Source organism: Pezoporus occidentalis, unplaced genomic scaffold, assembly GCF_034315485.1.
Source record: "Pezoporus occidentalis ecotype Australia unplaced genomic scaffold, CSIRO_AGI_Poc_V1 ctg285, whole genome shotgun sequence".
Lineage (NCBI taxonomy): Eukaryota > Metazoa > Chordata > Aves > Psittaciformes > Psittacidae > Pezoporus > Pezoporus occidentalis.
Window position 1 is genome coordinate 296306 of NW_026914774.1, and position 15023 is coordinate 311328.

The 15023-nt window shown below is 47.7% G+C and overlaps 1 protein-coding gene across 3 annotated transcripts in view; it reads right to left on the reverse strand.

The window, feature by feature from the left end:
• The window catches only part of DIS3L2 (DIS3 like 3'-5' exoribonuclease 2), a 199849-nt gene that overhangs the window by 36220 nt on the left and 148606 nt on the right, over positions 1 to 15023 (reverse strand). For all 3 annotated transcript variants that reach the window (XM_062625978.1, XM_062625976.1, XM_062625975.1), the window contains one exon: positions 5136 to 5215. In XM_062625978.1, the coding sequence (XP_062481962.1) occupies positions 5136 to 5215 (80 nt within the window). The remainder of the gene's footprint in view (positions 1 to 5135; positions 5216 to 15023) is intronic.

The window sequence follows — 15023 nt, forward strand, 5'->3', positions numbered from 1 at the left end:
GCATCATTGATCTCTACATAAAAAGGGGGCACCATTTTTCCTTTCAACTGGAGCTATTTTTCACTTCTCATGCTAAAGAGCTGTGTGATGCTGCCCGCAAGTGGCTACACTGCACAGCAGTTTTATCTGTAGCACTCTGGGTCCCTGGAGAGAAAAAACAATCAATACTCCAACACTGTTTTTATAAGAGGTCTCTAAGTGCTTCCATGTGAGATGCTGCTCCTTTGGGTTTAGAAATTACTCTGAAGAGAACATGAAAGCCCCCACTGTAAATTCGCAATCCTGACACAAACCCCAGCTGCAGCAAGGAATTAAAAGGAAATTCATTAGCGAGCTGCAAGCTTGTTTACTGGCAAAGGTGGCATCTGTGATGTGAGGATGTGACCTCAAAAAGAGACCAATACCTGAAGGCTAAGGGAGCAAGAAAACTGTTAGAGGAGAACCAGCTGTGAGCACTCCAAGTATGGCCCACATAACAGATTGCATCTTGACAGGAATTTGTAGTTCTTCAGCAGGTGTGGGATGGCAGGGTCCCTGAGCACTTGCACCAGTAATCAGAGTATTGGGAAGAAAGACAAAGGCATTTGAAAGGTCTGGCTTGCTGTGGGTAGGTAAGCAGAGTCTAGAAGATCTCCAGAGAAGCATCTGGATAGCAACAGCACACAGAAAACATATTGAATCTTCTATTTCTTGGATACAGCCAGAAGATAGTATTTCTTTTACAATTAATTTCTTCCCAGGGGATCTCAAATTGGCTTCGGCTCTTCCTGTATGCAGGATGGAAGAAGTCTTTCATGACCTTTATAGATCTCATCCTTCCATCTACCTGGCAGCCCACAACAACAGGACCAGCCACACCAAGCAGGAAGGCTTCAGAGCAGGCAGCTGGCACTTCCCCCGTACAGCCGGTATCATATTCCTAGACTGAGGACTGGTGAGTGCATGTGGTAAGATGGGATTCATGAGCCGTGGTGGATGTGAATGGCCTTGACGTTCTTTTACTGCCTGGCTGGGTTTTGCAACTGGATCCTGTGCAGGGCCAGAGAAACCCAGCCTGCACAGAGGCCGTGGCAGAAAGCCAGTCCCACCTTCAACACTCGATTCATGCTGCAGTCACACCGTAGGATGGCAGAGCTGTCCTCTCCTGGGTGTCTCTCATGAGAGCCCACTTGGAGTACTGCATACAGGTCTGGTGTTCCCAACATAAGAAAGACACGGAGCTGTTGGAGCAAGTCCAGAGGAGGGTTACATGGATGACAGGGGAGCTGGAGCACCTCCCCTATGAAGACAGGCTGAGAAAGTTGGGGCTTGTTCAGCCTGCAGAAGAGAAGGCTGCGTGGAGACCTCATAGCAGCCTTCCAATATATGAAGGGGGCTACAAGGATGCTGGAGAGAGACTCTTCATTAGTGACTGTAGTGATAGGACAAGGGGCACTGGGTTCAAACTTAAACAGGGGAAGTTTAGGTTAGATATAAGAAGGAAGTTCTTTACTGTGAGAGTGGTGAGGCACTGGAACAGGCTGCCTGAGGAAGTCGTGGCTGCCCTATCCCTGTCAGTGTTCAAGGCCAGGTTGGATGGGGCTTGGAGATAACCTGGTCTAGTGGAAGGTGTCCCTGCCTATGGCAGGGGTGTTGGAACTAGATGATCTTAAGGCCCCTTCCAACCCAAACCATTCTGTGATTCTATGTGACTGCTCTGGGGCCACATGGAGGCTGACAATATGCTCCTGTTCTGAATGCCACCCAGCACATGTCACTGGTCATCTCTGTGTCACAGCACAGTGCTCCAGATGCAGAACAGCCATCCTGCAGCAGCCCTGTGCTGTGTCAATTATACTGACCGAATAACATTAGGAAGAATTTAAGTAACATCGCTTAAAAATGAGAAAGCAGACTGCTTGCTTCTGCATGAGGTCAAGTCATTTCCTCTGGAGCCAAGAAGGACTGAAGGGCTTGGAAGTGTCTGGGTCTGACCAGGGAAAAAGGGGAGAAGTCATGTTCCCTGGTCTCACCCCTGAGACTACAGGGGTAGCGACAGCCCCTCTGCTCCATACAGCTCTAAGTACACCACTTGGATGGCTACTGGGATCATCAAGAACCATCAGATACCAACATATTACAGCAGTGGATGGAAGGGTGAGTGGCTGGGTGCTCAGCACCTCTTCTGCTCTCGGTCCAAGGCACCCAAGACTACACTGAGTCTGGTATCCCCAAAGTGCCAGGTACCTGGGGTACAATAGTGGAGCAGGCATCTGACAAGCACTGTGGATGCTGTTGCAGGCAGGCAAGCAACAGGAAGCTGCAAAAATTTCTTGGCAGGGTTTTATCATTTTAAACAGAACAAATTCCAATTGATTGCACTTGTAAGAGCCTGCATAGTACTTGCACTTCTACCCTAAGCAATAGAAATTTTAATTGCTCTGGTAATTACACTTTCAGCAATGCTGCAGTCCTTTGTTCTGCAAATGGGAGGCCAATATCTGCTGTTCTCCGGTGGCCCCGTCTGGCTGCAGCTTGGAACAGCATTTGCCACTTGGAGGGGAAGGGACATTCTTCTAGTGACCCGGGTGACACTGAGCCTTGTGACGCATACTCCTGCTCACACAGATCTCTGGGGCATCGGGCACACTCCCTAGGCCAGAATGAGTACCCATTGACCCGGATCACCTCAGCTTCCTCCTGCTGGAGTTGCTGCTTGGGAGCTTCACGCACCTGCACTCCTGCCACGTGTCTGTCCCTGGGGTGGGTCCCAGCCCTTACTCTCTGCCAAGGATGCTGGGCTCCAGCGTGCACATTTCCAGTCTTTCCCCCACACAAGCTTGGCAGTGTGTCACTAGCATTTCTTCTCTGCGCTGTAAATGGCTCTAAACATTTGCTCCAAATGGTGCAGACACAAGCGTTACATTGCTTTAACTTCTAGATAGAGCTTTAGAAGGATGAGGAAGAGCTACTATCCCCTTGGGTCCTGATGAGTACAGTCAAAGCCTGACTAGGCTTGGGAGAACACGAGGCCTACAGTTCACCCTTGGAAATTGATAAGAAAAAATTACCACAACAACAGCCATGCTATTTTACGGATATTTAAATTAACCCCGTGAAAGCCCCAATGCTTGAAAAGTGCAGTCTCTGCTCAGCTAAGCAGGACCCATGACTGGTACTTCACTACGCTATTCAAATGCAATGCTCAAATAAAGCTGCAGTGCACATGAGCTCCTCCAAAATCATCCAGGGTACAACTAGAACCAAGCATACGTTTAGCTCAAGGGCACAATACCTGCAAGAATACGTCAGCTTTAGCACAGACCTTCACGCTTCAGCTCACTGGCCAAGGACTGTTGGAGGTGCTGGGCTGCATGCACAAGGTTTAGGAGGACGAGCATGTGTGCAAACTTAGTGGGGCTTTCCCTGGGAAATGGGATCCTGCTCCCCCTGGGCTGGTTAAGCAAGCTATAAAATACAAAGCGTGAAGGTATATTTATAGATTATATATATAATTATAGATTATATATAGATCATCAGACACATTCAGTCTGGGTTTACTTGCAATCCTACTCATCCTGCTCACACCATATTCTTCCAGCCTGAGATCCTGGCTGGCATGGGTTGGGGTGGCTCAGCTCCCATGCTTGCCAGACATGCAGGTCACAGCCATACATCTCTAAATCAACAGCTGCCAACATGTCGCCGCTACTTTGTCACATGCTGAACCACTCACAGCTAAAAGCAAGGTTTCCAAGTGGAACTGCTATTGGCCTTAGTACTTAAACAAAACAGCTCCACTCCCATCCCAAGAGTTTCCTCAAACAATGGCACAGAACACCCACTGGGGCTGGGGGAGAGGAGGGTCTCCAGCAGAAAAGACTGCAGCTGCTGATCTTTGAGATATACACCACACAATTAGAAACACTGGATCTACAAACATCCTGAACAAACCCCAATAGGTCTGGGGGTTTTCTTTTCCTCTCTGTCCATTGTGTGCCACCGCCTTTAAAAATCTCAAAACCAAACACTCTTCCCTTGTTGATTTTATGCTTTGGCACTGAACTGCACGTTTCTCTGTTAGGCTGGTGGTGCTGCAGATATCAGCTCTGCTCTGTGGCCAGGCTAGTCAGGATGGGACCATTTAAATTGTGCTAATTGCCCATCCACAGGTGGGAAGGATTCTCCCAGAAATTACCTCCCTTCTTGTTTAAACACTGAGATTTCTCGGCTTAGAAAGAGGTAAATGCTATTTGTGGATGTCCCTCTTCCTCACTGGGACTATTCTCATCAGCATTTCAGAGCAGATCTAATTACAGGCTGTTCCATTCATTGACAACTTCATGTGCCCTCTTTTTTCGGGTTAACCTTCAATAACTGGCAAGAAGCAGAACTATATGGGTGGAGGTAACAGGCTATGGATTTATGACATTCTGGTATTCAGGCAAAGTATCCCAGAGCGAACACAGAAATATCCTGAACTCTTCTACTGCTGTCAATTTGATAATGAAAATGTGATTTGAAAGAAAAACATCTTGGGTGCCAATTCACTAGAGCAGCTATTAAAAATAGGCAGAATCCCTAGAAACTGAGGACTCCGTTCTCCAAACACATCCAAAGCTTGAATATCATATAGTACCTTACAAAAACAGAGCATGTGCCTGCACTGGGGCTACATTACAAAAAATGAAACGCCACTCAGGGAACCCATGCATGAGCTTTAGTGACAAGAATGGGGTGCCGTTTGTCTCTAGCTGAGCAGAGGTGATGGCTACTCTGCAGTCTTTGGATGTTTACCTCCAGCCTGCACTCTCAGCATGACCCCAGCACAAACCAGCGCAGAGTCTGAGTTGCAAACACCCCTGGACAAAGCCTGTGTGAGTTCTGCCAGAGCCTGTGGTACCCAAGAGCTGGCCTTTCAGCCAAATAAAAGCAGCTTTCAAACACTGCAGAAAAAAACGGATTGCAGGGCCTCGTGCATTTTTAAGGATCTGGCCTTTACCGGAGCTGTTCCCAGTTTCAGGTCAAGCCCTAAGCCTGCTTTAATCTACTTTTAAGTGGTACAAGCAGTTGTGATCCCTCTGCCAGAAGGCAGGGCGGTCTCCTTTCAATGCACCTTCCCCTATCTGCTGCGTGCAATCTTCCGGAGGACTTACTTGTTGCTATCCCGGTACTGATAGATATAACAGCCTTGAGGCATCCCACTCTCCTGGTCCAAGGTAAACGAGAGCTTCAGCTGCAGAATGAAAAGAGAGAGAGAAGGGGAAAAAAAAAGGCAACATTTTAGGCTCTCAGTCATCACAGCAACTTCAACCGAGGCTTGTGGGAGAAAGCTTAACTCACCGAGACTGACACGCAAACACCATGGCCTGGAACATACTGTGGGGTTCCAAACCTCAGGGAAAAGTCACATGCATTGCAGAAACCTCTTGCTTTTTCCACCCTTTGTTACTATAAAGTGTTCGTGGTTCTTCTGAAATGCATGGGTCATAACAGTTCACCCCTCCAAACCCACACACACACACCACCCTTCACCAAAGCAATTGCGGTTCCCCTCAGACACTAAAGAAAAGAGTCTTCTCCATCGACAGCTGTGGTTCCCACGAGTCTTTCTCTGAAACCTTTCCCGGCTCCATCTCGCTCCTCCAGTGCATTAAAACAGAGGAGAAACCACAGAGGGAAAGGTGACAGATTTTTCCTTCTGCGCAGAGTTATTAAAGAGCTGTTAGAAGGGTCTGCAGTTTGGATCTGCGTCCGGCAGGAGGCTATGATGTGACCTGGAAGCTGCTTTCTTTGCAGCTCCAAGAAGGCATTCGGCAAGGGTTTTCAGATTTCAAACACGGCTCATTTTATTTAAGGGGGGAAAAATTAATCCTCTTTGAACAAGCAACAGAACAGTTCTGCGGGGAGACTTTTTTGCTGAAAATGTCTCCAGTGATTTTATATGAACTGCCTAGAAAACAGCTCAGGGCTGGGCCCTGCAACAGCCCTGCACACCAAGCAGCCTTACTCCCCAGTGGAAGGCTGCTGGCCCCCAGACCAGTGTCCTCACAATTCCCACAGCCACGAGGTGCAGCCCCTGGGCTCTGCAAAACGGCTGCAGACCCTGACCAGGAGCCAGCAGGCTGGGTAAGAGGGGCAGCATCCTTCAGAGGTAGCTACAGTCTTTATGTGCTGAGCGCTCTGGCTTTTTAGGGGTCACAGAGATGATTAACAACAGGGTTTCAACCACTGCTGGATCATGCAGGACTCTTGAAACAATTTGGGGAGTCCATTGCAAGGGCTAAAAGTTGAAGGAGGTTTGCTATGATGAGTCCAACCTTTTTAAGCAGCGAAAGGAGGAGAAAGCAGTGTTAAGCCACTCCATTTGATCACAGAGCCCTTTCCTCTGGGCTCCAAGGAAACTGCTAACTCAAATTAATGGCTTATTCAGGAATCAACACAGAATTAAAACATCTTTCTCTTGTAGGATGTTAAGAAACCCCATGTGCTGAATAATTAGATGGTACACTGATTTTCTCTTCCCTAAAGGGTAGCAAAATAATACACTGTGCTCTCACTGACCCAAATAAAACCACATACCATGAAATCATCAAAAAATTCACCATCTTGGATACAAGTTAGAACAGAGTACCAGGCTGAGGCCAAATTCAGCTGATCTACCTTGATTCTACGCCCCTAACTCTACAAGCCATTCTGAAACACACACTCCTGCAGCAGCATGTAACATGTGTCCATGGTACATGTATCACAATTCATACTGCTGTTCAGACAGCAACCTCTTACACTCCCTACAACTTCCCCCTTCCTGCAAGCTCTGCTCTTATCACAGTTTAGCAGATTACTCACATCCACTTTGGAGATCGGTGTCTAAGGCAAGACTAGCAGGGCTGAGGACACTTCTGGCTGAGATCCATGAGGCTGGGCAGCTGCTCCAGCCTCTCCAGATGTTATGATGGCACATGGCAGCTACCCCATAGGAGCAGGAGGTCAGCAAGAAACAAGCAACCTCTCCAAAGGAGACAAGTGATCACCTTGCTGGCCATACGTGGTCCATAACCAGAGACCTCCAAGTGAGCCACCCTGGTTTGCGGAACTGAAGGAAGAACTAGGAACTACCCAAAGCCATTTTTCTGGGACAGGTTTTCCAAAGTTTTCCTGCTAGAATATCAGGCAGTGCCTCTGAGGTGATAGGTACAGCAAGTATAGCAGGCACAGCTGTACCTGGTCCTGTGCTTTGAGAAATGGGCACCACACTAAAGAATTGCTACGGAAGAAACACAAAAGAAAGTATTGTTTGGGCAACAGTGTGACTTTGGCCACTTTCAGCAATAGTTCTGATCAGGACAAACTCAGGAGTGCCTAAGCCTCTTGTCTGCAGCAATCAGCTAAGTGGGCTTTGGGCTTGCAATAACTGATCATCTTTGCTTACAGCTCACCTGAGCTCAGGGCCCCCAGCACCACTCCGGGCTGCGCCAGCTAAAGTCCAGGGGAAGGGAAGGAAGGAAAAGGGCTGGGAAGGAAAACAGCCTTGTTTGGACAGGCTGCCAGGGAAAGCTGTGGGGCAATCAGGTATGAGAGGGTGACCTTTTCACTATCGGGGGAGCAGGGTCCCATGGAACCTGCCTACCCAAAAAAGGAAAGATCACAGTTCCAAAGATAATGGGTTTTCAACTTTCTGTTGTTTTATCCCTTCTTTGTCTGCTTATGGTATTCCAGACAAATAAAACACACCCTGCTTGACAGTCTCAGCTGCCTCTGCTACCCACCAGTGCCAGCAAGGCCTGTGTAACAGGAACTATACACAGCTTAACTATATGGGGCAGTACTGTCAGGCAAGAGGATACTACTGTCACTCACAGTGACAAGAGGACCCTACTTAGAGAAATGTCCAGGTCAGGCTGTCACATGGAGAGACGTGTAACTAAAGGTCTGTCACAGCAATCACAGCTCAAGGCAAGCCATGCTATCGCAGGTGCACAAAACCATGCTCTTGTGCAGATCTGCCCGGCTGATGCACCATCATGGCCAGCCAGAAGGGAAAGAGGAGACCTGGGATTGTCACCCAAGCCAAGAGTTCCTACAGACCCTGAATGAACACCAAACTCTGGCTGTGCAACCACTGACTCGGTGGCATTTGGTCATTTCAGGGAGCACAGAGCCCCCAGGCAAAACCCAGCACTGAAAGAGAGCAGGTAAGACAGGCAGAGAAGGACTAGCTGAGTGCTGCCAGGAGGCACAGTGGGATGCAGAGACTGCAAGCTTCCTACTAAACTTGAAAAGGTTGTGCACACCCACTTGGTATCATGCAGTTGGGTCCTCTGCCACTGGAGCTGCAGGAGGGCTCCACTGACCACCCTCAGGCACGTGCTCACTTCTGCACAGCCATGCTCATCTGCAGAGTCACTTACACTCCTCAGCACCTCAGTGCCTTGGAAGGTGTGCTCCACAGATTTTTCCTCTCATGCCAAAGCTCATCTATGAGGCACCTGCTGCCACAGATCTCAAAGAACAAAACTCAAGTGTCCTTTCCAGCACATCCTACAATGCTGCTTCTCTCTGGTCTCATCTTCTCCAGCAGCCACCCTCTCCTATTGCTTTTGTTCACTAAGCACAAAACCTCTGGTTACTTCTGAATTTAAGAAGATTGCAGGACAAGGCTGGGGGCAGGAGAGATGTCAGGAGCTGATCGACCACTTCATCATCCCTTCAATCTGACTACTGCTACAGCAATGTCATGAGACATCTGGAGCCTCCCAGATACACATAGCCCTACAAAACAAGCAGACTTTTGCAATTGTCCCTCTGGCACAGCTTTAACTCTTAACCAATTTGACAACATTGCTCCAACACCACATGCTGCTTTGAAGCTCCTTCTTTTGTGTGTCAGTGCTCCCTGTCAGAATGCAAAGGCTTGCTGCAAAGCTGGCAAATGAACTAATGCCAAGACAAAAGGCACTGCTCTTCAAAATACCAGATTTTATGCCTGCAGGGGCAATGGGGGACCAGGGTTTCTAACACAAATGTAAGTGCAGGGTGACCCCATCATGAGGAAGGCTCACCAGATCAAGGGATCTTCACCACTGAATGTAAGAGATCATTTCATTTTACAAGACACTGCTGGGCTTCTCGGGGAGAGAAGAGGGAGAGGAAATTTCCCAGTGCTGTACTGCAGTGTGATTTGGCTTGCACTGCCCCCTTCAGCTGTGTAGCCCTGGAGCTCACACGCTAATAAAGATCCCTTTCCACTTCAATGGCTTTGCACATAAAGAAACGTTCAGCATGGTGTGTGAACTCAATGGGAAAGGGAGCTGGAACATAGCCATGTTGAGAACAGAGTGCTGCCTACCAGGCGAGCCCCATCAATAATTGAGATGTCAGAGGCACAGGGAGGTGCATGAATAGGAGCTGTCAAAAGGAGTAATTGGGATCTGTGTGGATACAGCGACGGATAGCCTTGTTTGCCACCAGACACAACTGCAATACACCCAAACAGAAGAGGAGCAGAGCACAGAAATTCAAACGGGCTGGGGCAGGCTGTTTGATGGGCAGGACATCACTGCCTCCATGGAGGGCAGTATCACACCAAAGGTACCAAGCAGGTGGGGGTATGCTATGCCGTGACTGGTGAACAGAGCAAAGGAATGTGTTTGCATGGAGTGGCACATAATGCCACCTCCTTGAGGAAAGTCATCTCCTGCCTACAGTGGTCACTGCGCACTGAGGACTGTGCACATGTAACATTTGTTTGTGCAGTGGCTCCACTCTTTGGATGAGGGACATCCTCCCACTTCCTACATCCTTAAATCCAGCAGAGGATGCAGCTGGCTGACAGTGGGATGCTCCTTGCTCCTCCTTGTTCCTCCATCCGACACTGACATGCACCAAAGGGTTCCCACACACCCCCCTGACAGTGGTGAGCAGACACCAAACCAGCACACACAGACATGAGATAAGAACCAAAGTAGAAGGGATCAGGGCAGCTGCCCTCCAGAGCACCAACAGCTCTGTGCTGCCTGACCCCTGCAGGCATCCAGTGCCCTGCTCAGGCAGATAGGCCTTGGTGGGGGGTGTTGGGGAAGCTGCCTACATCTGGAACTTCCTCCACCAAGGGCAGCAAGAGGATTTTCAGAAAGGGGGAGCAGTGCTTAATACTGTCACAGACCTCCAGGCTTGCCTAGGCTTCAGTGCAGCCAGCAGCTGTCTTCATTTTAAAGAAAGTTTCAGATCTGCAGCAATTAGGGGCTCAGCCCTGCAATAAAGTCCGGTAGCTCCAACAAGGAGAGAGCCTGAGGAGCAGGCTTCTGGCTGCTGAAATGCTGCCAGTACCTATACTGACTTGACTGGGCAAATTCTGCATGCCCCTTGAGTAAACGGCTTGGCTTGGATCCCCCCATTCCCAGCCTTGGCTCCAAGCTGCAAACCTCCGTCACCAGATAAAATGTTTTCTCTACACATGCACTGTGTCAGAGGTATTATCGGTTCAGCTGAGTAACCAGGTCAAAGATTTCAGATGTCCCAACTCTGGGGCAATGAAAGGGCATGCTTCGGCCAGCCTTGGTTATAACCCTTCAAGGTAATGTCACCAATGTGGTGGGGTATTCAAGCAGAAAGAGTTCACCCAGGGCAAGGAGGAGATGCAGAACATGAGCCTCCAAGACAAAAACCAGGGGACTGGATTGAAAGATTACACTGAAAACAGTGTCCTGAAAGGCAGAGGCTCTTTTCTACCCTTGGTACTCATTCAGTTTTAACCCCATTTGCATGGAAGTCCAAAAAGACTGGTATCAGCTCCCTCTTGGAATAAAGGCTCCTCTCTCCAGCAAGCTCTAGAAAGCTTTTTAAGAATAAACCTAGTCATCAAGCAGATTTTTATGCCTTGACCAAGATTTGGGTTTGACCCGAAAAAAAAAAAATGCCCTGAAGTCCTGACACTCACTTTTAAAACCACAAAAAACAAGCCATGCTCCAGTAATGTAATCACAGAGTTTTCTGGCATCTCGTCCCTTAAAAATACATCCATCTGCCTCCACACAGGCCATCAAACTCAATCTTGTTCACAATGGATTTCCCAATTCCTGTGTGCTGGAAGGACTGCAGCAGTGCTGGCTGCACTGGCTGGATGAGCCCTTACAGAAGCGCAGGCTGCAAACCTCACAGCTGTGTTTTCACTTAAAGAAGCTGCTCTTGAGACCGAAGCACTTCTTCCACGAGGTTTTCTATTAGTGCTGCATTTCAAAATTGCTGGAGAAAGACTCTGGGTAGAGGCTGAAGAACATGTGGTAAGGACAGGATGGGGATAATAAAGGAGAGACCAAAAGTCCTACAGTGGAAAAAGAGGAAAGACAAGGAAATTTGCTACCAGCTCAACTAGTTACCTCTCACAGTGGGTTGGGGTGGTCCCTCTCTTTTAGGTTTCCAGATAGTGAATATTTGGCCAATCTCAGCACTCGGCTACAGACTGCTGTTGCTACTGGTCGAAAGTCCTGAACTGGTCTTAAGCTGGCAACATCTCACCCACTGCCTCCTCAGTTGAACACCTTATCCTTAAACACACATTTTCCAGATGAAGGTTTAAATTCTCTAGGAGGCTCCTGAAGCTGTCACTGCTGCCCTGTGTCCCTCAGAATGGCTAATCCTCGTGAGACAGACAAAAGCAGAGAGGTAAAATCAGCTGTCCCGTAAGCCTGCTCTTCAGGGAAAGGGTGCTTGGAAGGGGACATCACTGGCAGCTGCTCTTCTACCCTTCCACTGTCACCACTCCTGAGACATCTCCACCCCCAAACTGAAATGCAGAGCAGGCACAGGAAGGAAACAGCAAGGAACACACTGGGCAGCCAGCATGCTCCACCACCAGCTAACCTGCACACCCTGGAGCTTCTGGGTGTGAGATGATGTTGCATTATTAGTATTATTTATTTATTACTATTATTACTAATACTACTATTATTACTATTATAATATTTTACTTTACTTCAGTTATTAAACTGTTCTTCCCTGGAACCACAGGTTTTACCTTTTTTTGATTCTCCTCCCCATCCCACTGGAGCAGGGGAAAGGGAATGAGCAGGTCCTGTTTGGAACTTAGTTGTCAGCTGGGGTTAAACTATGACAGACCTCCTCTCCATTCCTGCTTTACTTTCCAGTTTAGAGTTCTCCTGTGCAGAAGGGTTCTCTCTTACTTGGAACAATACAACATATCACCTTGAGTTTTCGTTACTCTGCACCACCCAACCTGCACACTTCTCTTATGCCTCTTCACACCCAGGACATTAGCCAGCAAACTACCTCTGCATATGGCTAAAGAACAATGCCAACCCAAAACTCAATCCAGCCTAAGAAAAGGAGCTGAAACTCACTTGGGGTATTACTCTGCTCCCACTGTACTTTTCCAATTTACAATCCCATAGTTTACTCTGATGTTACTCCTCTGCTGCTGCTTGCATTATACAACTGCATACAATGCATACAAATCCAGTGAATACCTGGCATGGGAAGATGGAAGATAGCAGATAGATTTTCACCCTTCTTAAACTAATCTCCCAAGTCAGGGGCTCCCAGCCTGGTTCCCAAAGACACAATAAGCTATTACTAAATGATCCCACAGGCTGCAGCAGGTCTTGCTCTTCAGAATTCTCCTCTGGGATACAACAAGGACCCCAGGGTCCTCCTATGATAGGAGTGAAGCTCTCTAGCACACACAAAGGCTGCTCTGTTGTTGTCTAATGGCCCCCAAAAGCTCTGCTACAGGTGGTTGGGCTCTACAGCAAACCCAGAAAGAAGCATGGCTGGATCCTTTGCAAAGACATGCAGATCCTGTCACCAAAATGACAAGCTGGCATCATACCCATGACTTTTATTTCACTGCTGCAAGTCAAAGCTGAAGAGCCTTTCAGGAAAGATGGCACAGGAGACAACTTTCACCACTTGGCAAAAATATAAACTGCAAATGAGTTTATTTTTAAGCATTCACACTTGCCTGCATTGGAGGTTTCGAACACAATCCATGAAGAAATGGATCCAGATTTATGTAGAAAGAAGAGCTGAATATTTGCATTCACTTTATAATTTACAAACTGGATGAGCTCATTCTCTAGATGCTTCATTAGGAAACCACAGGACTGAAATACAGATTATACAATTGCACAGGGTTTATATTGGTGGATTAAAAATACCTTCTTCAGAAGTCAATGAATTGTGACACTGCACTGCATGCTCTAGACCACTAGGGAACTGTCAATGAAGTTACAAGTATTTTCTAAACATACATCAATTTTAAAATAAAAGCAAAACATCCCTAGGAAATGCCACATAAAAAACTGTGACACTAACAAGATACATGCCAAATTTCACTGCTTAGCCATTTTCTGTCACTCAGAGCCCACCTCCCAGCCTCTCTTTAAAGCACTCCAGGCTCTTGCGCTTCTCCCAGCCCTGGCAGTGCTCTTACAAAAGACAACTTCCCTGATTCCATCTTCTGCAATATCAAAGCCTTCACAGGCTGGGTTTTACCAGTCTCAATAGGGATGAGAGGTTTCAGGTGGCAGAAAATTCTTGCATTTTGAAGACTGATGATGACTACAGGCTTTACGGGAAATGGGGAAACAGTTGGATCCTGCCCAGTCCCAAAGGCCTCTTCTTCATGTGGGAGATATGGAAATTCACTTGGGAAAGCAGGAATGTGGGAGAGGAGGCTGATCAAGTAGGCTGTTAAGAGGCTAGATTGTCATCAGGAATCTGAAACAACCCCAAAAACAACTAGGGAGGCAGGACTTACAGTTCTCAAAGCAGTTAACGCTGCTGGCAAGTGAAGTTTCCCTTTCCATGAAGAAGCTGATGGCTGGAGGGCAGCACTCCTTATCATAGTTAAAATTCTCCAGGAGAGACCAGAGGCCAACAGCCAGAGCCCAAAGGAGCAGCATAGGGACCTCTAACTGGTGTGAATAGAAACACACAAGACCACGGTCTGCTGCATGAGAAGAGACATGTGAAAAGCAGATACTGACACTGCACTGCCAAAGCCCATGGGCACCAGCAGCTTGTGCAGAGCCCAGAGAAGGGAAGCACAACAACACCAGCAGCACCTGCCACAGACACCCAGGACTGAGAGAGACCTGGGACCAGCCAGAAAGCTCACTGTACACAGGGGCTGGCAAAGCAGCAAATACATCAACTTCTCTGAAAACCCTAGAGCAAACAGACCAAGTGAGTTAAAGTAACCACAAAAAAAAGAAAATATTTCTCACTATTAACAAGGAGAGAAAGGGTACAGCTGATGTAAAACTTTCCCTAAGATGACAAGTGTCAGTAGCCAAACAGACAGGGATTTCTGTGCAGCTGCAGTACCTGCAGCCTGCTGGTTGGTCCTACCCAGGACCTGACGGGTTCTACAGGACCAGCACCAGCTTTTGTGCAGCTTGGGTGGTATGGAAGTCCATATATATGCCATCGTGATCCGATGAACAAAACCAAAGCCTGATCAGAAAGGAATCACTAAGGCATTTCTGTCCCAAAATGGTATGAGAGAGACTGAAAGACATAAGCAAATGGTGTGTTCCACATCTGCTTTAGAAGAAAAGTGACACAACCAAGTTGAAACCCTCTCTAAACTCACTGCATGGTATGTCGTTATTAGAGGGTACTACAGGTAACAGGTCATTATCCCCACCTGCTGCTATTTCAGACTCCTGACAGTCATGTCTGAAAACAGGTCTCAACTTACTCACCCTTGGTTTAAGCAGACTGAAGTTTAGCTTCACACTTGGCCCTACTGTTTTGTAAGAGCCTGCAGTCAGTAGAGAACAGCAATGCAAAAGTCGGTGCCTCTCAAAGAGAAGGCAGATCCACCACTGCTGGATGAACAGCTCTACTAAGGAACATAGCACCACAAAGAAAACACAGCATGCGGTTTCGAAGGCAGTTTCTTCAATGGAAAGGAGAATGAGAACACCACCAATGGTAAACATTCATTTGATGAAAAGCAAGGGGACACACAGCCCTTCACAAAGTGCTGGATGGATTCTGAGAGCTGCCCCAGCCTCACA